This window comes from Neomonachus schauinslandi, chromosome 11 (genome assembly GCF_002201575.2).
Source record: "Neomonachus schauinslandi chromosome 11, ASM220157v2, whole genome shotgun sequence".
Taxonomy (NCBI): Eukaryota; Metazoa; Chordata; class Mammalia; order Carnivora; family Phocidae; genus Neomonachus; species Neomonachus schauinslandi.
The window spans coordinates 37,561,318-37,587,586 of record NC_058413.1 but is presented as its reverse complement, the minus strand read 5'-3'; the positions used below and the strand labels follow the sequence as shown (position 1 = coordinate 37,587,586).

Sequence of the window (26,269 nt, the reverse complement as noted above, 5' to 3'; positions counted from 1 at the left end):
TCCCTTTACTACAGGTTGTCAGGCTCTAGATTCCAGGCCCTATTTGAAGGAGCAAAACATCATGTTCAGCTTCTGTTAGCTTTAATTATCAGTTGAAGTCTTGAAATGATAACACGTGTCAAGACAAAAATGTGTACATCTTTAAGAATTTAGACCTTATCTGACTTTCAGTAATTTTCTGTGTGTGTTGTTGGCATTTCTATTTTTTCTTGTTTTTTTTTAGGACAAAAAAAATAAGCTTAGCTTTCCAAGCAAACTAGCAATATGTGATAAAATAACAAATAACTTCCTAGAAATTTTTATATTTTCAGTCTATCCTATAAACAATGCTTTTCTCTCTCTACTCTAGGACAAAGTACGAACAGAAAGTTACCGAGATTTTATATACCAAAATCCACATATCTTCAAAGACAAGGTGAGTAGCATAGGCTATAGAATTGTACATTTCATGTGGATCTTGGGCAGTAGAAGTCCTCTTTTGGGTCTCATTGTGCTAGCAGTTGATTTAGTGTACTCTGGCTTTATTTCATGGAAGACTTTTATGATGCTTCTCTGTGGTGCAGAATCCTGATAGCAGAAATGCTGATTGGTGCTGCCATTCAGTGTATAGATTTTTTAAATTGAAATTCATTAATTACAGTGACATGGTTTAGTTAAACTTTGCTTATCCAGATTATTTTGCTTAAACCATACTGTTGATTTACTGTGATTCCTATGAATTTCAAATGTATCAGATAAGCCCTGTACCAAAGCATACTTTTAGTGATTACTCTAGTGTGTGTTAACTAGTTAAAAATAATTTTAAGAAGTTATTATTAATAAGTAGGGTCAAATATTGTAAGGTAGAACTTAGGTTCTTTCTTTTAAGACCTCATTTACCCCTTTATGAGACACTTTGTATTTTACAGTTAGTCTTAATATCATTTCAGGGTATTTCAAAGATGAAATTTCACACTGTGTGTGTGTGTGTGTCTGTGTGTGTGTGTTTGATATTTGTGTCATTTTTCTTTCCTCCCTTATGAATTGTTTTCATTTTTTCTTCCTCACTTCCTCCTTCCCTCCCATTCTACGTTGGCATGTTTACCTAAAAGTTCAGATTTTCTGTTTGTTCTTTCTTATTGGAAATTAGTCCACTAATTTAGTCAAAGATATTATCATTTCTGCCACATATATACCTCTGGGAATTTTTCCCCACCCTTTCCAGTTCAAGAATATATATACTGACAACATACCAGGTTTTTATAATTCCCCTTTCACCTTCATTTTAAAAGAGAGTTCTCCAAGGTTATTTCATAAGCTTTACATGATATTGCAGCAGTGACTAACAATCTTTATATTTTAAAAAATTTCTTTTCCTGATTTGTGTATTATTTGGAATATAATACAGATTGGCTTTTCATTTTCCTTATCTGTTTCCCAAGAGCTGTGTTTCACTTGTGACTTAGCTGAGTTAGACAGTTGAAATTTATATGGTACTCTGATATCTTCGCCAAAGCATTACCTAACATGAAAGGTTTATGATAATATGTATTTCTTTGTATTTACTGATCCCCTGTTATAGACAAATAGGTGGTTTCATTTTTAAAATCTTACTTTTTATCAGTTCTTTGTACTTAGCTTTTTTGTGTGCTTTTTATATGTTTTACAGCAGAGACTAAGAATTTTTTTATGTTTGGTTTTTATAATTATACCCAAATGCTGGAACAATTTTTTTAATATGTCTAAAAAACCACTTTGTTTCCCAAGAAGCAAATATGTTACTATTAAAAATTTTGCTTTATATTCATAGTTGGAGTGTACCCAGATTTTTCTTTTATTTTTTCATTAATATGTTGTAGAGAAATTAAGCATGTACTGGCCTGGACATCATTAGTCCTGCCTGGCTTATCAGGAACGAGATATATAATAATTTTAGACAAGTGGGTGGATCTCTTTGGGCTTCATCTGTAAAATGAAATCATTTTAACCCCTTCTGGTTTGAAAATTTTATGATTATTTTAAATTGTAAAAGCAATGGTTTTGAGCCATCTTTTCATAATACTTTTTGATGCAAATACTATAAGAATTTGTTAAGTGAAAGTAAGTTAGAAGTATCTTTTCCAGTATGCTTCTGAATAGACTCTTGTCTTATATAAAAATATACTGAAAAGGCACAAATACTTATAATTAGAAGATTAATCATTGAGAAATTAAGTAATTCTGAATATTTCTATGTATATGGAATGCATCTTAGTGGACTCGTAGACATACACAGTCCTTTCTGCTTCTAGTTTTTAATTTGTAACGGTATTATAGAAATGTTACGTATATATGTTATGCATTTTCAGACAAAATACATGCCCATGGAAAATACATAATGTTTCAGTTATTTTGTGCTTTACTTACTGCTCTTACTGAAGACATTAAATCTGCCGAAGTCAGAAAACAGCTTATAAATAATTTGGGAGTATTTTTCCTTAGCAGTTTCTCTAAAATGCTTTCATTTAAGTTAATCAGTGTGTAATTAGTTTTGCTTAGCACTTATGGCTTCTCAAAAATATACTGCAATGTAAAATATTATACCTATCAATTTTTAATTCCTTAAAAAACACTTTCAGGGTTTAATTTCTGTAATTAACAATATTAAATAATCTAGCACTTTCATATTTTTAAATGATTTGGGATACTTTATTATACTATGGCTACAGATTTAGAAAATTTACTACCATGTATTTAAGTAGCATTTGATAATTTATATATTGCTTTCAAACATGTTGTGTCGTTGTCCCTGTATAGTATACCTATAACGAGGCAGGGCAGGTATTTATCTCCTTTTGCACATGTAGGTATTTGAGACCAAGAGGTTAATTGACTTGCCCTAAAACAGGCAACTAAACCAAAAACAAACACTTCCCTCCTAGTCTAGTGCCCTTAACCTTGTGCCACTGCACTTGAAACGCGATTATGTTAAAATAGAATGAATAATTAGGGTGGGATGCATTCGTTTATTTTAATTGACATTATTTTTCATATTTAGGTCATACGATTTTTGTGTGCCATGATAAAATATGTTCATAAAATTATCTTTTTTAAATGTATGAAATAACTTGTTTTCCTTTGTTTTATTGCCATTGTTTTTGTTTGCTTTTATCTCCATTTGGTAGACAAACTTTATACGATACTAGCTTTTATATCATATTATGTAGTACATAGTAGAGATTTATTTTTCAAAAAGATGCTTATAATGAAAAATGTGTTTCTTCCTTCCTTCTCTTCCTCCATCCCTCCCTTCTTGCATTCTTTCCTTTATTCCTCTCTTAGTATTGTTTGAATTCACAAACCTCCTGTGGAGGCCATATGGTTTCTCAGATTTAATTTAATTTGGGTGGCATTTAATCATGTTTTCACGCACTCATAATTAATTTCTATTTGTAGTCCATTGAAGAAATTCACAGTTAGGTGCCTTCACTATGCTTTTGATTATTATCTACAGTTAAATTGATTCACTTTTTTTCTTTTCCTTTTTTTCCCTTAGAAAAAGGAATCAAATTCCTTCATTTTATAAAATAATGTTAGTTTATTCTGTCATCATTTTTACCTTCCTTTGATTCTATCAAGTTTTAAGTTTTAGTTTATTACCTAATTTTGAGTAGGTGTAATAAATAATTAATATATAATTAAAAATATTTTTAAAAATATAGCTTTAGAAGCAGATTGGCCTATGTTTGCATGTTAGCTTTACAAATTACCAGCTTTATGATCCTGGACCTGTTCCCTTCCCTCTCTGAAGCTCTCTCATTTGCAGAATGAGGATTAAGTAAGACTTTTTTTTTTTTTTTTAAGATTTTATTTATTTATTTGAGAGAGAGCACATGAGAGGGGGGAGGGTCAGAGGGAGAAGCAGACTCCCTGCTGAGCAGGGAGCCAGATGTGGGACTCGATCCCGGGACTCCAGGATCATGACCTGAGCCGAAGGCAGTCGCTTAACCAACTGAGCCACCCAGGCGTCCCATAAGTAAGACTTTTATATACACACACACACACACACACACACACATATGCATATGTATATAAATTATGTGTGTGTGTATATAGGGTTACAAAAGAACACATACTTTAATTGGAGTATATGATATATATCCCTCTGTACTTAGTTTTCTTCATTCAGCAACTTTTCTTAGAGATGATTCCTTAATTAACATTCTTTTAATGGCTTATATGTCCAATGTAAGAATGTCCATAAGTTTTCATTTTTAATACTAGAAACAATTCATATAAAAATATAAAATATTTAAATTTGTTTTTAATATATGTGAGAGTACAATAATCAGTTAAATTCCTAGCAGTGGACTTCCTGGGTCAAAAAAGGTTATTTATACCTTGGATGGTGTTAGTGCTGCCAGCCTGTCTTTCCATAAACGGTGTGTGATTATTGATATTCCCAGTCACCATTGCCAAATACTGTAGTATCAAACTTCTAAATTCCACACTGACTTTTTATTTTTAATTTTTAAATTTTGCAAATATCTTATTTCAGTGTAAGTTTCTGGGAATTTATCACTTATGATTGTGTTATATATTTTTCCACTTTTATTTTATGCCATATAATATTTCAAACTAATGTACTATAAGTGCATATGCTATCTATTATAGTATTTTCTTGCTGTTATGGTTAACACATTTTATTTGTAACTTAAGAAAATGATTTAATTTTGTTTGCAATGTCGTATAGTTTCCACCTTAAAATCCTTAACTTTTTTGTATGTTAAAGTAGTTATGTTAAAATGTGCTGACTCAACTCTAGACGGGGCACATGTACAGGAAATAGATTCTCCCTCTGAAAGCATATATAGGGCCTTGTCCTTCTTGGAAGGGCACAAGTTGGGAGACACAGAGTAGTAAACTTTTGACAACTTTATTTCTTCAACAAAAATCAGGTTGTTTAGATTTTCTCTCTTTTGGAGTCAGTTCTAGTAAATTATGTTTCCAAGATATAATGGAATGAAGCACTCCACTCGTAACAGTAAACAATACAGAGATAAAATGCATACGAACAAACTTAAATAATGTGCAGGGCTTATATGAAAAAACTTTTTTTAAAAATCTGAAGAACATGATAGATGATTTAAACAGTTTGAAAGACTGTGTTCTTGAATAGGAAAACTCAAATTATCCATTTTCCCTAAATTAACTTAGAATTTTAGCTCAATCCCCATAAAAATGCCAAGACTTTTTTAAAAAAAACCTAGACAAGTTTATTCTCTTGTTTTATGAAAAAATAAATATATAAAATTTTCCAGAAACACTGTGAAAAAAATTTTGCAGTGAGGGTGTACCAGCCTTACTAGATACTAAAACATTCTGTAAAGCTTCTGTAATTAGAATAATTACTGGCACATGATGATGTAAACTAATGGAGCAGAATAAAAATCCAAAATATATACAGAAATTTTCCTTAATGCTCAAGGTCCCTGTCTTAGTCCATTCGGGTTGCTGTAACAAAAATACCATGAACTTAGGGGCGCCTGAGTGGTTCAGTCGGTTAAGCGTCTGCCTTCAGCTTAGGTCGTGATCCCAGGGTCCTGGGATTGAGCCCCTCATTGGGCTTCTTGCTCAGCAAGGGAGCCTGCTTCTCCTCTCCCTCTGCCCCTGCTCGTGTGTGCTCTCTCTCTCGCTCACTCTCTCTCTCAAATAAATAAATAAAATCTATAAAAAAAATACCATGAACTTAGTGGCTTATAAACAACAGAAATCTGTTTGTCACAGTTATAGAGGCTGGGAGGTCCAAGATCATGGCACTGGCTAATTCTGGCGAAGGCCTGCTTTGTGGTTCATAGAAATGCCTTCTTCCTCCAGAGAGGAATCTGTGTGGGGCCACTTTTAGAAGGGTACTAATTCCATTCATGAGGGCTTTGCCCTTATAACCTAATTACCTCCCCAAAACCCTCATTTCTAATACCATCACTTTTGGTTAGGATTTCAACCTACAAATTTTGGAGGGACACAAATACTCAGATCGTAACAGTCACATATCAAATTAGTAAGGGAAACACAGACTGTTTATAGCATGTTGGAACAGTTGATTAGCCATCTGAACAGAAGTACAGTTGAAACCATACCTCTTAGTATATACTATGATAAAAACAAACTTAATGAAACCATAAATGAACTAGAAGGAAATATATGAGGATGAAATAGGGAAGAAGATGGGGAGGGTCAGTCTAATTATGATCAAAATCCAGAAGGAAGCCATAGAAGACATGACTGATGAGATTTACTGTAAGTAAAGAATTTCTACATTGCAAAAGTCACTGTAAGCTGAATCAAAAGACAAAAATATATGCTGAGAGAAACATTCCAAGTTATATTATAGAGGTCTAATCTACTTCGCTTACAAAAAACTGTTATTTGACAAGATTTATAAGAAAATTTTGATTAGAAATTTGATAAGAAAAAACAACTGGAAAATAGGATATTAAGTACATAGTTTACAAAAAAAAAGAACCACAGATGGCTCTGCAACATAAGGAATGATGCTAAACCTCATGACAATGGAATTGCATGTTTTAACTAGACCAATATATCATTATTTTGTACTTGCAAGATTGGCAAAAAGCCAAAAGTTTCATTATATGTTCCATAGGCTAGCCTCAACTGTAAGGCCATCAGCACTTAAAACATTGCTGGTTGGATTGTCCTATGGAAGATAATTTATTTGATTATGTCTGCCACGATTACAAGTATGTATATTCTCTCTGACACAATGTTTTCACTTTTAGGAATATAATCTATAGATTTATTCATGTGTGAATGGGGTTGGGTATAAGGTTATTTATAGCTTTGATTATCATAGTAAAATTTCAGAAACTACCTAAATGTCCATCAGTAAAGAACTAGATCAGTAGATTCTGGTACAGGCATGGTATGGAATCCTATACAACTGTATGAGAGAAAGAAGTTCTGTAAATTGATACAGGAAGATCTCTACATTACATTGTTAAATACAAAAAGCAGTGTGTAGCGAGGGCAGTGGGTATGCTTCGATTTGTGTAGAAAGGGGAAGGAAAAAAATGTATGGTGTTATATTTGCATAGAAAGTCTCTTGAAGGATAAATAAGAAATACAGTTTTTGGTGTGTAAACTATATTACCTAGTTGAAGAATAAAATAATTCTTGAACAATTTAATAAATTCTTAATTCTAGTTCTATTTTTCTTACAGTAGCTTCCCATTACTCAGAATAAAATCCAAAAGTTCTATGGGATATGGCCCTTCTTAACCCCTGACCTCACCTCCAAGCAACCTTTTCTCACCCAGCTTAGCCACATGGGTGTTGCTGTGCCTTGCCTTTAATATCGTCCATGGCCAGAAGACACTCCTCCAGATCTCTGCATGGCATGCTCCTTTATTGCCTTCAGTTCTGTGCTCACATGTGTCAGAAACATATTCACAGACCTATTTAAGATTCTGAAAAGATGTATCCCCTCTTCCCTGCTCTAACCTCTACTCTGATGCTTGATTTTTCTTTATAACACTACTACCTGACATTTTGTATTTGTTTATTCATTGGTCTTCTCCACAAGATGGTAAGCTTCATTAAGACAGGGACTTGGTCTTGTTTGGCTGTATCCCATCACTGTGATCAGTGCCTGCTCTTAACTGTGAATATTTACAGGAGAATACTGAAATCATTTCATATTTTGGGATAAGTGCATAGGATTTAGACCATCAATAATGAAAGACTTAAGGCACTACAGTTTTCAATAATTTCACAGAATAGTATATATCTCTTTGTACTTTGCTTAATGTGTGTCCTCAGCAATTTGTTTTTGTTTTTTATTGACAAGCAGGTTTCACTATACTATCCTGGAAATAACATGCAGTTCTTGATTTAGAAATAATTGCTTTTTACCTGTTCCCAATATCATCTTAAACTTTGGTTCTTACTACCTTCACCAATGGTAATGAGTATCATTTTTATTTATTTTTATTTTTTAAAGATTTTATTTATTTATTTGAGAGACAGATATAGTGAGAGAGCACAAGCTGGGAGGAGAGGGAGAAGCAGGCTCCCTGCTGAACAGGGAACCTGTTTCGGGGCTCGATCCAAGGACCCTGGGATCATGACCTGAGCTGAAGGCAGATGCTTAACCAGCTGAGCCACCCAGGTGCCCCAAGTATCATTTTTAAAACTTATATTTTGAAGTTCTGGAAGCCAATTTATTTTTATTCTACCTGTATTGTTTAAATGAGTTGAATATTTAATTTTGGAAATGGAGGGGATATGACAATATTCTACATGTAGGATTCCTTTATGAGCATTTTTTAGTTGTATTGGATCAGGCTATCCTGCTTAAGTTATTTCCTGCCTTTCAAACTTGAGAAAGTTTATTTCTGCTAAGCCTAAATTAGAGCATGCAGACAGTAGGGAAATTAGAAACAGAATACTTCCCTATTAAATCTGTGGAAATTGCTTATTTCATATAAAACATCTCTTTAATTTATATTGTTGCATCTGACTGTAGCAGAATATGGCCAAACATGCTATTGAGAATATGAAACAACTGGCTTAGTAGAGCACAAGACTCTTGATCTTGGGGTCGTAGTTCAAGCCCCACGCTGGGCATAGAACTTATGTACACCCCTCAAAAAAAGAATTTTAAACAACCCATTGTAATGATACCTTCAGTTTCTTCAAATAGAAATTACTACCATCGTTGATCTGTAAAATTTTAAAATTTCGTGGTCTGTTCCTTGCCAGTAATGTCAAAATATATGAATAGAACTTAAAATACTAGACCTTCTCAGTAACATCTGTTTTTTTATTACACCAGGTAGTTCTGGATGTTGGTTGTGGAACTGGAATTCTCTCTATGTTTGCAGCTAAAGCTGGGGCAAAGAAGGTTCTTGGAGTTGATCAGTCTGAAATACTTTACCAGGCAATGGATATCATAAGGTAGATGTATTTTAAGGCTTGACTTAAGATAATTTTTAAATATGATGATTTGACAGGTCTTCTTGTCCTTAATAGCTATCTAGTGCAGACTCAAGATGTGTCTTTTAGTAAAAATTCATTCCAGAATAATAAGATTTTAGGTTAGATTGAGCTAGGCATGTTTGAGCTATAAACAATCTTTTCACAGTTCTCATTGATGAGAATTATTTTTATATAATTTCCTATCTTTCCAGTTATGGCTATAAATATGCTAATTATAATAATACAAAATTAGAAATCGTTGGCATATAGGGTAATATTGTTAGAAGACTCAACAAAACTGAATATTTATTTCAGTAATGTTTCCTTTAGCAAATAACAATCAGACTAAAGACTAAGGGTTATTTTTTTTTCTTTTTTACAACACTAACCTTTGTGCCTCCTTCAAATTAAAATAAGTAAATTCCGAAATGACTACAAACAAAGCAGAGTGGATTTAGTTTATCCCCTAAAACTTAATTTTATTCTCTAAAAATACCTCCTCTCTTTGAGGAATTAAGTTAGGTTAATCGATCAAGGATTGACTTTACAATTGGCTTATGTCACAGCAAGGCCTTTTATTTGAACTACAGCTTATAGAACTAGATTTCTTTAGCTATATACTTAACAAAGCACCTTAGACTTGGAACTTAGGAGTAATTTTCAGAGTAAATAACTAATAGGAACTTCTCAGCAATTCTCTCCCCCACGGCCTCCCCCTGCTTTGTTGAGATATAATTGACACATCACATTGTATAAGTTTAAGATAATACAATGTATTGCTTCGATACCTTTGTTTATTATAAAATGACTACCACCATAACATTAGCTAACACCTCCATTGCATCATGTAATTACCATTTCTTTTTCAACACAAAAAGATCTACTCTCTTAGCAACCTTCAAGTATATAAATACAATATTACTAACTATAATCACCTGCATACATTAAATCCCCAACAAGAGTTCTTAAATGTCCTCCCATTGATACTTACGTTCTGTTCTTAAAATTGGTTAATATTAATTATTTCTTAATAGTATTAAATTTAAATATAGTTATGTAAGATGTTTAAACTTTTAGATATTATCGCATAATGTAGAAGTGTAGTGTTGTGGTTCAAAGTGCAAGGTTTGAGTTAGGATTGGTTTGAAACCTCACTCCTACTTACCACTTATTTGAAATTCAGTTAAATTATATCTAACCTCTTTGACACCTGCTATTTCACTGTCAAAATAAAAATAATAATGAATACCTCATATGATTATGAGCAAGGTAAGTTACAAGTAAGATACACATATAAATTTCTTTGGCATATTGCTTGGCACGTAATAGTTACTCAAAAGTTAACTACTATTAACAAGTACCAAATTAATGTTAATGAAAAAATTACATTGCTCTTGCTTAGATTTTTCATAGTTCTGGGTTTGTGGTTATTATTTTCATACTGGAGAAAATGGTGTATGTGTTGCATGTATATAGGCAACTCTGTAATCTAGTGAAGTTTTTCCTAGTTCTTAGGATACCAGTAAGGACATCATCATCATTTTGGGGTTTCTATAAAGAGCACCCTCACTTGCTTGTGCATTGCCATCCAAACAAATATGAGAACCAGTGTTCTAAACAAGAGATTGTTTTAGAAGAATTATCAAAGACTTATTGTTGATAGGAAGATTATGATAAGATATTTCTATTTGAAGCTCTAATCTTATAAAAGACCATGTACATTTATGTATTAATTTTTATTTTTGGTTTCTACAAAGTGAGACTAGATGTGCTCTCATTTTAATTCCTTTATGGAAGAAAAGGATAGTGATAACACTCATTTTACTTTGTATTGTTTTGTTTTGTTTCATTTTATTTCACATAGAATTTCTGGTGCCTTTTTAGAAATATCTTTATATAATGATTATATTCACATTCATTGTATATAAAGTTTACTGCTGCAGTGTATGGAACTTTTGCATAGGGCATTTATTGAGAATGACTTAGCACTCAGTTTTAGGTACTTCATTTTAATAATAAAAATTGCTAACATTAGCACTGTATTGAATTTCCTTTGAGGTAGATATAATTACAGTATATAATTATCCTTATTATAGAGATTAAGAAATTGTGGCAGAGATTAAGTAAATCTCCTTATTTGTTGTGGAGCCAGGATTAGATCCCAGGCAGCCTGACTCCATAGTTCATCTTCACAGCTAATCTACTGCACTGTATCTCCGTTTGACTACTTAACAGGGCATGTGTTAGTTGTATTCAGTAATTTGCTTTACTTAGAACCGATAGAGTTTGAAAATCAGACCTTTTTGCTTTAGATAAATTTTGTTTTGGATAAGCCAACATTAAACTGTTTCTTTGGAGATACTGTCCTTTGCCTATTTATATTGTGAGAAAGATAGTTATTTCCATAGTGTCTATAAGCATCTCTCCCTTGTTGTTCGTTTGAAATTTTGAAATTTATACTGTTGGGTAAAAGAACTTCTGTTCTCCTATTTGTGAGTGTCTCTCTAAAAGGATATGCAGGAAACAGTTTACTGTTAATATTCTCACAATTTACTGGCTCATTGTTCTACTGGTTGAGGAGGCAGCATAGCATTTCTCTCAGCATCTAGAATCGCATGACTTGGTTTCTGGTTTTGTTTTTGATTAATTAGCTACATAATAATGGGAAAATTACTTCTTTTTTTTTTTTAAAGATTTTATTTATTTATTTGACAGAGAGAGGCACAGCGAGAGAGGGAACACAAGCAGGGGGAGTGAGAGGGGGAGAAGTAGGCTTCCCGCTGAGCAGGGAGCCCAATGTGGGGCTCTATCCCAGGACCCTGGGATCATGACCCGAGCGGAAGGCAGACGCTTAACGACTGAGCCACCCAGGCGCCCCGGGAAAATTACTTCTTTAATCTCTGGTTTCTTCCTTTATAAAATGAGGTTGATGGTGGTAACTATCTCATAAGATTGTTATAAGGATTGAATCCATTTATGGTGCTTTACAAAGTGGCTGGCATGTAATTGCTTACTAAATTTTATCAGTAATTGTAATATTATTAATTAGTAGTAAGAGTGGTATGTTTAGCTTGGTACCAGTGCCTCAAATAATATTTTATGTTTTGTTGGTTATGTTTCTAAAATATTCATTGTAGCTATCCCCCCAAAATATGGTGACTCTGTTTTCTGCATTTTTTTTCAATTATTCATAGTCTCTACTCTCTTATACCATTAAGCTTCAAGCTTTGGCCAGTTTTATTCGGTACTCACCCTTGAAATCTACTCCCAACTTCTCTCTCTCTCTTTTTTTTTTAAGATCTTCTTCTTCTTCTTCTTCTTCTTTTTTTTTTAGAGAGAGAGAGAGCTCATGCATCCATGGGGGGCGGTTGGGAGAGACAGAAGGAGAGTGAGAGAGAATCTCAAGCAGACTGCATGCTGAGCACAGAGTCTGACCTGGGGCTGGATCTCATGACCCTGCGATCATGACCTGAGCTGAAGTCAAGAGTCAGAAGCTCAGCTGACTGAGCTACATAGGCACCCCCTCTCAACTTCTCTTATACTTGTCTATTATTGTATATTGGAGCTTTCTAGAATTATCATCAGTCAGTGAAAACAACTCTTTCAATTAGCAGGCTGAGTTGTCTTTACTCTTCTGAGGCTATTTTGTCAGAGATCTGTACATAGAGTTTCTATAAAATTCTGTAAGCTTATATCTGTAAAAAAGCACTTTAAATTCTAAGAGGGACACTTTTTTTTTTTTTTAATATTTTATTTATTTGACAGCGAGAGAGGGAACACAAGCAGGGGGTAGTGGGAGAAGGAGAAGCAGGCTTCCCGCGGAGCAGGGAGCCCGATGTAGGGCTCAATCCCAGGACCCTGGGATCGTGACCTGAGCCGAAGGCAGACGCTCAACCAACTGAGCCACCCAGGCGCCCTGAGGGACACTTTTAAAATGCATTTTTCATTACTTTTAAATATATTTAGTTTACAGTCCTTGAATTACGTTCAAAATATGATAAAATAATTTGTGTTCCTTTATTTAAAAAAGAGATCTAATATTTCTAAAGAAATGAGTTTAGAATGGGGTAAATACTGATTTTACTGTAAACTGACATGTATATTAGGGCATATATATATATGTCACATATAAATATATACATGTTTGGCCTTAAGAAGAAGGTCAGGCTTGCAGTTTTGAGGTTGCAGACATGAATAAAGTAGAATATAGGTTTTCAAAGATGTTGTATTAGCAGGGGCAAATAGAACGCAAATTGAAATATGGAAGGAAGGAAAATTGTTTCTTATTCGTGCTGTTGTACTTTGAACTCTTTAGTGAATGATCATTTTATTTTATTTTTTTGAAGAGATTTTGTTTTTTTATTTGACAGAAAGAGACACTGAGAGAGGGAACACAAGCAGCGGGAGTGGGAGAGGGAGAAGCAGGCTTCCCGCTGCCCGGGAGCCCAATGCGGGGCTCGATCCCAGGACCCTGGGATCATGACCTGAGCCGAAGGCAGACACTTAACAACTGAGCCCCCCCAGGCGCCCCGTGAATGATCATTTTAGAAACATAAACTTACCTAAGGATAGCAGAGCTATTGAATTGCCAGACAATTGTATACTGTATTCACCCTCAGGAAGCAGGGATAGCTTCTGGTAATATTTTTACCATTAGTTGGGCTGCCTTTGGCTTCTCATTGACTCGGCCATGGAATAGCTCATTATTCAGACTTCTGCATATTATTGCAGAGGAGCTTTCATGAGAAGGTTGATCCATCATACAGCTACAATGCAATACTTTCAGTCTCACTATGACATTAAAGATGCAATCTTTTATATTGCCTGTATCTAGAATGCTGTTAGAAATGAAACAAAGAAAAGCCCAGAGAATATTTGATCTGTTGTCATGTTTATATAAGTGTCCTCTGGATTCTAGGACAGGAGCTGTATTTTCTTAATCTTTTTATTCCGAACACCTAGCAAAGTGTCTGATTCACTGCAAATGCATAATAAAGGTCTTTGAGAAGAATGAATTTAACATAATGATTTTAAAGATAGTGGTAGCCCCTATATCAGATTTGGAACAAGATCACAAAATATACCAGGATAAATTCTTGAAATAAGGATGTTCCTTCATATTTTGTTTCTAAATTTAATAGAAATAACATAGAAGAGTGAGTTAAAGCTGCAGAGAATTTTGAACAGCTGATGAGGCTAAAATGGTAAAAAATATATTTGCTGCTCAAAAGCCATAGAATTCTTATGAAGGTAATGAAGATGATCAAGGCACTGTACAAGAAAATTAAATTCATTTCTTTTCCCACCCCACCAAACCCTTAATTTCCCTCCCACTCAGTGATCCTGTTTTGAAGGTCTCATGACTACCCAGTAGTCCAGTAGTTGACTGGGAAAACTCCTAAAACTCAATATAAAGTTGTATTCACAGTTAAGATTTATTATAGCAGAAGACACAGTTCAGGGACAGCAAGAAAAAGATATCCATCAGTAAAGAGGTCATGTAGAGAGAGGCTCCCAAGTAATCCTTTCTTTGCAAGAGTCACACAAGATGTACTTTTCTCTCTAGCTGCAAGTCTCAGAGACACATGTAAGATGTCTCTGCCTGACGAAGTTTGCTTGAGTTTTAAGAGTCCATAGTTCTCGGGGCGCCTGGGTGGCTCAGTCGTTAAGCGTCTGCCTTTGGCTCAGGTCATGATCCCAGGGTCCTGGGATCGAGCCCCACATCCGGCTCCCTGCTCCGCGGGAAGCCTGCTTCTCCCTCTCCCACTCCCCCTGCTTGTGTTCCCTGTCTCACTGTGTCTCTCTCTGTCAAATAAATAAATAAAATCTTTAAAACAAACAAACAAACAAGAGTCCATAGTTCTCAAAGAGAGCTAGTCATACAGGCACCTGCTCTATGACCCGCCCCCCCACCCCCCGCCATGGTGTAAATGCATGTCAGACACCAGGTACACATCAGGAATATTCATGTTTCCTTTAAACATGCTGTCATCCTGGTTGATCCTGGTCCATGGCTTAGGGCATATAGAATAGCATCATTACACAATAATTATGTGAATGTTCAGGACTTTTGTTAGAGTTTGGTCAAGAATTATTGCCATGGTTACAGAGATAAGACCTGAGAGAATAGACCTGCATTGATGCTTTTCTCATGGGTAAAAATTGAAAACCTGGGATTCATACTTAACCTTTGCTTCTTTTTTACCAACATTCCTGTTGGAGATAATCCTGTTAACTGAGAATCCTTAATGTTTCTCAAATCCATTCCTCGTCTATTATTGACGTGTCTTGAATCCATGTCTTAGTTCCCATTCTTAAATTTCTCACCTGAATTCATACAGCTGCGTGTAACCAGCTCGGTTATTTGTACGTTGCCTTTGCCTCCCAGCGGGTGTCATCTGTTCTCTCCAGGGCAGCCAGACTGATTTCCCTCCTCAATTCTCCTCCCCTTTAAGTAAAAAAGAAAGGGGAAAGGGATGTGTTTTGTGTTGGGAAGACATAAGAGATGATAAAGAAGAAACTAAAGATTACCTGTGATCCTAGTATGAGAGATCACTATCAGCATTTTGTAAATTTTTAAAGCTTTAGGTCAGGAGCTTTAGGTCTATGAAATACATAGAAATGTGAAATTTCAGCTCCTCAAGGTTAGATAGGGATTTCTCTCTTTTTTTACCACCAGGAAAGGTAATGTGGCATATAGTAGGTATTCAATTTAAATACTTATTTAATGAATGAATTTATAAATTAATGAATTTTCAAGACCTGGGACATCAAACAAAGCAAATCAGCATCAAACCTGAAAGCCCATTTTCTCTGCTTGAATCCAGACAATTCTTTTCATCGTTTTTTTTTTTTCATTGTATTAGAAGCTGAGTTATTGCTAATTTTAAACAATAAATGTTCTCAATGTTAGGAATTCCACAACTACACACCTGTAGTGTAGTTGGGAGGGAAGCAGTTCATTGTATTCGAGGAATACAAGCCTTATTCTGACTCCCATGTCTGGGGCCTGCATTTGAAATGATCTGCCTGGTAGTATTTATTTTTCATGGGATATACTTACATCTGCCATTTGTGTCAGATGGTTAAGAATCCTTGTTTTTTGGGGCACCTGGGTGGCTCAGTCTGTTAAGTGTCTGCCTTCGACTCAGGGCATGATCCCAGGGTCCTGGGATCGAGCCCCATGTCGGGCTCCCTGCTTGGTGGGGAGCCTGCTTCTCCCTTTCCCTCTGCAGCTCCCCCTGCTTGTGTTCTCTCTGTGTCAAATAAATAAATAAAATCTTAAAAAAAAAAAAAGAATCCTTGTTTTTTTGTTCGCATTTATGAATAGAGGACTAGATTTTTTTAATAAAGGTAGCTGGAATGTGTTTTGTTTCTGAGGGGAGTGGAGGGAACCCTCCCTTTCTTCCATTGATTTTTCAGTGTCTGTCACTTCTACCTTGTATACCTCTTAACCCCAGGGCTCTGTGTTGTGAAGAACAGCCTCTACCTCCATTCTAATCTCTGCTGTATGCACCAAGCACTGGAGCCTTCTTGACAAGTTTACCAATATAGTTTATTCTCCCACTAAATTATCAGAATCTTTGCTTCTTTGATATCACCTTCTAAAATCTTTATGCATTTATCAATTTACTGTATTTTACATTGCTTTATTGTCATTTCGTTGTGCTTTGGGAACAAAAGAGAAGTATCTGTGTTTGGGTGCCATAGTGAAATGAAAGCAAAGTACTATTACGTAAACCTTATACATTTTTATATCAGGATATTCCCTCCCTGCCCTTCCTTATCACTCATGTATTCTTCTAGATGAATTTTGTCACAAACTTTAAATGCCACTTGCTTGATTACAGGTCTTCATTGCATGAACTTCTGTGATGCTTTATGCTGCTTTTATTTATCTCCCTACTAGACCATGTTCTTCTTTGGACCTACACCAGGTCTTTAATCTAAGTCACATTGGACAGAAGGACATTACACATTTGATCCTATGTTTCCCATTCTGAAAAATCCTGAAATGACTCTTTACTGCCTTTAAATAAAATCTAGACTCTTGAGTATCACCTCTACCTCTCAACTTTGTCACTGTATACTTCTTATTGCTCTAATCATAGTGAACTATTTATAGTTCTTCAAATTTGCCATTTCTCTTATACACACACAGACACGTGCACACAGAGATGACCCTCCCTTACATATATATATATATCCCTTACATATATATACACATATATATATATGTATATATGTTTTTGTGGGTGCTCTTTTCCCGGTTGAACTCAAATGTCCCTCACTTACTTCAGGGCTTTTTATATAAGCTCTGTGATACCCTATGCTGTTTACTATTCTCTCTCCCTTAGACCATGTTCTTAAATGTGTGGACTGTGTCTTTCATCTCTGTATGCCCAGTATAAGATAATTAATCATGCTGATGTTCCTGTATCATGAAATAAAAGTTAAATTGCTACTTTTACGATAGAACAACCAATACTTTCCCATCTTATTTCCTAACAAAATTTTCACTCAGAAAAATAGATGATTTCAGTACTTACTAGATTAGTTAAGAGACTTATTAAAATACTGTTCTTATTACAGTGTCATATTTCTGTAGATTAAAGCTATGCTAGTTTCTGAGCAGGTGATTCTAGAGATAGAATTTTTGGCATGCTTTTATGCTAAAGAAAGGTTTAGTGAGTAGCCACTTGAGAAAAGTCAGTAAAAAGTATAGTTTTTTTCATGAATGGGAAATCAGGTGGTGATTAAGATGAGCAGTCTCAAGAAAGAGGTTATCTATGTGAATGATACCTGTGTTGAGCTGTTTAATACAGAATTACTGGGAATTATGGCCTTTGTCTTTTTTCTGTGTATTGCCTGAAATCTTAATCTTTCCTGTTATATTTATATTTGAACAAGTAATTACTGATGCAAGTAGGATTATGACTTGTAGCAGACAATAAACAGCCTGAGCAGATGGCCTCTTACAGAACACATCTTGTTTCAGCATTAGCATTCTGAAGATATTTCTAGGCAATGGGAACATTTTGCTCTTTTAAGAAGCTCACTTTTTGTTTCCTTTGAAGTGTTTGTAACTGTAAGAGCCTTAATAAATATTTCAGTAAATAGGGCGCCTGGATGGCTCAGTCGTTAAGCGTCTGCCTCCGGCTCAGGTCATGATCCCAGGGTCCTGGGATCGAGCCCCGCATTGGGCTCCCTGCTCCGTGGAAAGCCTGCTTCTCCTTCTCCCACTCCCCCTGCTTGTGTTCCTTCTCTCGCTGTGTCTCTCTCTGTGTCAAATAAATAAAGTCTTTAAAAATATATATATATGTATTTCAGTAAATAGTAAGCAACTACAGCAGTTTTATCAGAAAGAATTTTATTAAGTACTTATTTGAAAAAAAAACCCAAATATGATAAAGCATCCCTTTTTTTTAATTTTTGTGTGAAATGTAACATATGTATTAAAAGTACATAAATAACAAGAAATAGAACATTACCACACTATAGGTAGAATCCCACCCACCTCCATTTGCCCTTTTCAGTCAGATGCTGCCCTTGCCTGATTGAGGAGCTACCGTCTTGACTTTGATAGTAATTACTTCTTTTGTGTGCTTTATACTTTAACTACTTACATCGCCATCCATCTAAATGGTTTACTCAACTCTGATTTTTAAATAAACAAAATGATATGCATTTTTTTTTGTCTAGCTTGTTTTGCTCAACATTTTTTTTAGTGTTCTTCATGGTATGTGTAATAGTTCATTCATGTTTATTATTGTAAAGAATGCTGTGGATGACTATATCACAATTTTCTGATCTGTTCCTGATGGACATTTTTTAGTTTTCCAGGTTAGAGCTATTATGAAAAATTTTCTTACAAACTTTTTGTACATAACAGTTCTGGTTGGTATTGTCTTATCTTTTCTATTTTTTTCCAGTTGGTCTTATAGCACCTCATTGCAACTTAAATTTGCATTTCTGTGATGATTAATGAGGCCAAGCACCTTTTTAGGTGATTATTGGCCATTTGAGTTTCCTTTTCTGTGAAATATCTGTTGATACCTTTTCTCAGATTTTTGTTGAGTTGGATCTTCTCCTTTATTTGTAAACGATCTTTATATTTTTAAAATTTTAGTTGTTTATAGGTTTTATGTAATGCAGATGTCTTCTCTCATTCTTGCATGCCTTCTCACTTTCTTCATAGTGTCTTTTGATGTACTGAAATTCTCAATTTCCACAGAGCAAAATTCTTGTTTAAGGCTATTTGTGAGCTGAGTAAGAAACTTTATGGAGATACTCTCCTATATTCGTTTGTAAATGCTTTATAGTTGTGTTTTACATTTAGGCCTGTAATCTCTTGGGCATTGTTTTTGTATATGGAATGAAGTAGTGATCCAGTTTTATTCTTTTGTTTTTTGTTTTGTTTTGTTTTTTTGTAATCTGTTTCAATGACCTAGTTGTCCCAGTCTCACTTATTACAGAGACCGTTCTTTCCTCTCTGTTTTGCAGTGTCATTCATCTTTGTCAGGAATCAAGCACCCATACATGAGGGCAGTATAACCTTTATACTGAAATTCTACTAAGGCAGTAGAACAGAAAATTACAGATTACTCATTCATGAACATACATGCAAAAATCTTAATCAAAATATTAGAAAACTAATTGAGCAATATATTGGAAGGTAAAGTTTATCCCAAGAATATAAGGTTGGTTAAGTATGAGAACATCAGCCAGAACAGTCTACTGAGATCATCTCAATAGATGCAGAAAAAATGGTTTGATAAAATTCCATATCCATTCAATTATCCATGTATTACAATGCTTAGCAAACTAGAGCTAAAAAGGAATGTCCTAACATGATATATTGTATCTACAAAAAAACACAAGCCCTATGGCCCATATCTTGATGAAGCATTGAAAACATTTGCTTTAAGTTCAGGAACAAGACAGAGGTACCTGCCATCACCTCTTCTGTTAACTCTGTAAAGGAGATCCCAGTACAGCAAGGCAATAAAAGAAAGCTATGAGAATTGAAAATGAAAAAAGAAAACTATTCATATTCACTAATGGTATGTTTATAAATATGGACTTTAGAAATAAACTATAAATAAATTATTCCAGTAATAAAATTATCAAGATGCTGAATACAAATTAATATACAAATATCAATTGTATTTCTATAAGGAACATGAAACAGACATTGGAAATTAAAATATGTCAAAGTATATTGTTAATGTTTCTAACCTCCTGGATAATGCAAGGACATTAATTCACTTTTAATGGAAAATTCACCCATGGGTTGAATATCCCACAATAAAAGTTGTGCATGAATCACAAGTCAGCTGTTTTAACTTCTTCTTATAACATTTTCTGCAATAATTTCTGCTTAGAATAAGCCTGTAAAGACCCTAATGACCCTACTAGGATATGAACCATCCTCTACAAAGCTTGTTGCTAACTCCTTAGTAGAGACCTCATCTAATTGCTCTTTTTCACACTGTTTTTCCAAAGCCATATAAACTGTCCTTCTCAGTGAGCTGGTTTTTGTTTCCTCCATTTTTTCTTTTGTCACTCCCCCTTTCTTTTGTATGTCAGCAACATCATGCAGTCCCATTCTTGGTAATTAAAGTAATCAGATACTACCTCTTGATTACATATTACAAGGTTGCATAAAATGCTCAAGAATGAGGAGTCACTGAATTCCACATCTATCATCATCTCTGTCAGTAGCATTCAATTATATTGTTACTGTAAAGTCAGTCTAAGTTTACTTGCACACACAGCATTCCTTCTGCTTTAGAGGACTATCTGTGTGTTGGGAAGAAGGCAGAGCAGTTACCCTCATGGGGTAGGTGTACTGTAGCCCAGCTCTTACTTACTGAGCAGTTTAGTTGTTGTACCACCTAGAAGCACCTGTTCACTGCAACATATGGATCTATCATCAACCCAAGTAATCCTTTCTACTCTGTTGTATATAAAATAAGTGATGCATCCTCCTGATTGTCCATGCCAGTAATGATTCACTAGGCTTTTCTGGTACGTCTTTGTGAAATGCTCTATTTCTTTCACAAAATAGGCTCAGTACTCAGGAGTCCTCTGATTTTGTCCTCCATCTACCTATATCATCTTTGGGATAACCCATAGCCTTAAGTTCATTACTTTCCTAGTGGATACTTCATCTCCCCAGGTAGCCATATAAGCATAAGGAGGCCTTCCAGTGAGAGGAAAAACTGTTCTTACAGGTTTTTTTTTCTCTTGGTATTATCTCCTCCCTGAAAGGACTAGCATTTATCAGACATGCTAGTAACAGCCAGAGAGTAGAACTTTTCAGTGTATTCTCCTCTGCCCACGAATCCCTGCCAGGCCAGTGGCCAGTTTCTCCGAGTCTGAGTTTTCCCATTTCATACCAAAGATGTCTTGGTAACCATCTGAGGATTAGATCCTTCTATTTTTTTAGTCCCCTTCTTTTCCTGGTTTAAAAAGTACCCTGAGCCTTTGTGATTCATGGATCTGTATGAGAGTTCTCCTAATAGCACTACCCTGAGCTAACATATTTTCCATTAAATTCACACAAACCTGATTACCCAGAGATATTACCCAGTATTAAACTTCATTAATAATTTCAAAGATATTAGCAATCAAGAGACTCATATAGTAGGGAACAATCTGGTACATGGAGAGGGGCTCCTTACTTAGAGATCATGTCTACACTGGGTGAGAGAGTACATGCCTGACGTAGAGCAGGGAAGACCAAAGCATCTGCCTTTAATGTCCCAGACTTCTCTCTAATTAGGACCTCTTAATTGCCTGTATTTTTGAAATTGTAAAGCTTGACCCTGGTTAGAATCTGTGGTTCATGATCCTTTGTATTCACTCACCCGTAAGTCCATCCTCTTTTCTTATTCCTTCATATTTCACTGACTATCTCAGATCATTTTCCTTCTTCCTGAACTAATTCTTTAACATTTTCTGCACTTATGGCTGTAGCCAAACAAAATCAAAATGGTGTTGGTTTGCTCAAAATATAATCTGCTTCTGTTTTGGAGATATTTTTCTCTGCATGGCGATTCTGGGTTGGTGTGATAATGCTCTAGTATGGAAGTCCGTAAACTTCAGCCATGGACCAGTCACCTGTTTTGTAAATAAAGTTAGGACAAGCCGTGCCCTTTTGTTTACATATTGTCTATTGCTGCTTTTATCCAACAATAAAACTTGAATGGTTGCAGCAGAAACCATATGGCCTGGGAGTCTAAAATATTTTTTATTTGAGAATTTAATAAAAAGTTTTCCCACCTCTGCTCTCGTTCATTGGTATTATCATTCCTTACCTTCTGGTTTCTGTTGTTGCTATTAAGAAGTCATGTGTCAGAGTAACTTATTTTTATTGGAGGGATGAGGGACACCTGGGTGGCTCAGTCAGTTCAGTGTCTGTCGCTCAGTCAGTTCAGTGTCTGCTTTCAGCTCAGGTCATGATCCCAGGGTCCTGGGATCGAGTCCCACATCAGGCTCCTTGCTCAGCGGGGAACTAGCTTCTCCCTCTGCCTGCCGCTCCCCCTGCTTGTACTCTCACACTCTCTCACTCTCTCTGGCAAATAAATAAATAAAATCTTTTAAAAAAAAGAGAAAGGATGAGAATTTTCTACAATTGACAAAAAGCATTAAGCCATAGATGAATCCAAAGAATCTAAGACTAATTTCTTTTAAAGCCATACATTACAGTACAGCTTCAATAAATCAAAAACAAAGACAAAATCTTCAACAAAGAGTGCACAATGAAGGTGTCCCTCATCCTTTATTTCTTCAAGGATTTTTATTTCTTCTCTTTCTGTGACCTCATTTATTTCTGTTCTAGATCTTCTTACTGTATAGTCTTAGCTATGCTTCTGTAGTGCTCTAAAGCAAGTGTTGGCAAGCCTTTTCTGTAAATGGCCAGATAGTAAATATTTTAAAGTTTGTGTGTCACTTGTGCTGCAGTTAAATAGCACACTTCTAAATAACCAACCCATGGTTCAAAGAAGAAATAACAAGAGAAAGAATTTAGAAAATATTTTGAAGTGCATTAAAAGCACAGTGTATCAGAATTTGTGGGATACAGCTAAAGCCATACCCAAGAGGAAATTTAAAGTTTTAAATGCTTATATTAGAAAAGAAGAAACATTTAAAATCCATGATCTAATCTTCCATCTTAAGATATGGTAGAGAAAGAAAAGTGAAATATACCCAAGAAAGCAAGTAAAGACAGAGATCAGTGCAATACAAAACAAAATAATAGAGAAAATTAATGAAAATGAAATTTATTTAAAGAAGATAACATTAATAAATCTCTAACTAGAATTATCGAGAAGAAAAGATACAAATTATCAATATTAGGATTGAAGATGGGAACATCACTACAGATCCTCTAGACAAAGGATAATGAAGGAATATTACAGACACCTTTACGTCAATCAATAATGACAATTTAGGTAAAATGGAAAAATACTCTGAAAAATGACAGTTACCAAAATTGATTCAAGAAGAACTAGAAAATCTGAATATACCTAGATCTAGTAAATAAAATGAGTTCGTGGTTGCCTGGGTGGCTCAGTGTGTTAAGCGTCTGCCTTTGGCTCATATCATGATCCCAGGGTCCTGGGATCGAGCCCTGCATCAGGCTCCCTGCTCAGTGGGAAGCCTGCTTCTCCCTTTCCCCCTACTTGGGCTCTCTCTCTCACTATCTCTCTCTCTCAGATAAATAAATAAAATCTTAAATAAATAAATAAAATAAGTTGGTAATTACAGTCCTTCCAAAATTAAACTGCAGGCTCAAATAGCAAATTTCTCATAACATTTAATGAAGAAGTAATACTAAACTCTTGGAGGTGGACAGAACCCTTCACAACATAATTTATAAGGCTGATATTACAGTGATACTAAAGTCAGACAGATATTCCAAGAAAATAAACTACATACCAGTATCCCTATGAACATAGATGAACATCCCTATGAACATAAAATTTAAGATTTTATTTATTTATTTGCTGGAGAGAGAGCGTGGGAGAGAGCACGAGAGTACAAGCAGGGGGAGTGGCAGGCAGAGGGAGAAGCAGGCTCCCTGCTGAGCAAGGAACCAGATGTGGGACTCGATTCCAGAACCCTGGGATCATGACCTGAGCCGAAGACAGAGGCTTAACCGACTGAGCCACCCAGGCGTCCTGTTTTCTTATTTTTTAAAGGGAAACATACTTTTTTAATTGAAGTAGATTTGATATACAGTATTAGTTTCAGGTGTACAGTGTAGTGATTAGACATTTATATACATTACAGAATAATCACCATGGTAAGTCTAGGAGATGGAAATGTTTTTAACAGAAAATTAGCAGATTGAATCCATCCAGGATAATAAGCTATGACCAAGTGGAGTTATCTTAGGAAGGCAAGGTAAGTTTAACATTTGAAAGTCAATATAACTTATCATATTAACAGAAAGGAAAGAAAAACTGTAGAATCATCTTAATAGGTGCAGAAAAGTTATATGTCAAAATTTGAAACTCATGAGGAAAATTCAGCAAACTAGCAAAAAAAGGACCTTTGTTACCTGATAAAGATAGGTAGTGTCATTTTTGATAACAGTTAATGAATGCAGGGGATGTACACTCTCACCACTTCTATTCACTGTTGTCTTGGGGAATCTAACTTAAAGTGCAATAAACCAAGAAAAGGAAATAAAAGATTTGAAGGAAGTAAAACTTTCATGACTCCCAAATGACATCATATACATGTAGAATCCTAAGAAATTTATAAATCACCATGTTGTACACCTGAAACTAATATAACTCTGTATGTTAACTATAAAGAAAATAAAGGAGTAAAATGTTAAAAAAAGAAATATATAAAATAACCACTAAAAATCCCACAGTTACGGGATTTAAGGTGAAAATATGAAAATTAATTATACTTTTTATTAGTAGTCCCAAACAAGTAGACATTGAAACTTAAATAAATATATAGTATTTAGTATTTACAGTACAACCAAAATCATCAAACATTTAGGGGTAAATTTAACAAAGTATGTCTAAGATATTAACACTGAAAAGTGCATTACATTACCAAGAGCTGATGCTAAAATTCATTTGAAAACACAAATGACCTAGAATAGCTAAGAGAATTTTTTAAAAGAAGGATAAAGTTGAAGGATGTATACTGTCAGATTTTATGACTTAATTTAAAGTTGTAGTAATCAAGAAACTGTTGTGTTGGCATAAGGATGCATATTTAAATGTTGAGGCAGAATTGAAAGTCCAGAAATAAACTTACACATATATGATTAATTAATTTTTGACAAAGATACCAAAGTAATCCTTTGGGTTAGTGATTCTTTTTCTTCAGGGAAGTTGAAACTATCCCTTGTAATAGTTTTTCCACCATATCAGTCGGTATTATTATGGAAGAAAATGAACATGATACTATGTGGAAAAATTAATTCAAATGGAAACAAAAGTTTTAGAAGAATACAGGTGAAAAGACTTGATGTAGGCAAAAATGAACCACAAAAGAAAAAAAATATTAATTGGTCATTGTCAGAATTAAAAACTAGCTCTTCAAAATATACTATTAAAAAAAAGCCACAGAATGGTGGAAATTATTTACTACACATAAATCTCAGAAGGTTTTTATCTAGGATATGTTAAGAACTCCTAAAATTCAATAAGAATACAGCTGACTTGATTTTTTAAATGGGCAAAAAATTGGAATAAAAGGCAATGTAGGGATATGGCCAGTAAGCACATGGGAAAAAATGCTTGATCATTAGAAAAATGCAGTTTATAACAATGATGAGATCTCATCACACAGTTAAAATCTAAAAGCTTAACAATACTAAGTGTTGACAAGGATGTGAAGCAACAAGAATGTACATATACATTGCTGGTGGAATATAAAACTGTATATGCACTTTGTAAAACAGATTGACAGTTTCTTTAAAAGTTAGGTACTTTCATTTGACAGAACAATTTTACTTGTACACAAATGTTTATGGTAGCATTTTTCATTATAACCGAAAGCTAGAAACAATCCAGAATTCCATTCACGGGTATGTGGATCAACAAAATTGTTTTATCCACACAGGAATACTAAGCAACAATAGGGAATGCACTAGTGATATACACAAAAGTATGCATGAATCTAAAAAGTATTGAAATGAAACCACACACAAAAAGGTACATTTGCTATGATTCCATTTATAAGAAACTCTACAAAATACAAATCTAATATGTAGTGAAAGAGAGAAAATCGATGTTTGCCTGTGAACAGGAGGATTTTCTGGGAAGGAGTGCTAATG

The 26,269-nt window shown here is 34.7% G+C and overlaps 1 protein-coding gene across 1 annotated transcript in view; it reads left to right on the top strand.

The window, feature by feature from the left end:
- The window catches only part of PRMT3 (protein arginine methyltransferase 3), a 131,066-nt gene that overhangs the window by 16,342 nt on the left and 88,455 nt on the right, over positions 1-26,269 (top strand). The window contains exons 8-9 of the mRNA XM_021685855.2: positions 350-415; positions 8,813-8,934. Coding sequence (XP_021541530.1) covers positions 350-415; positions 8,813-8,934 — 188 coding nt within the window. The remainder of the gene's footprint in view (positions 1-349; positions 416-8,812; positions 8,935-26,269) is intronic.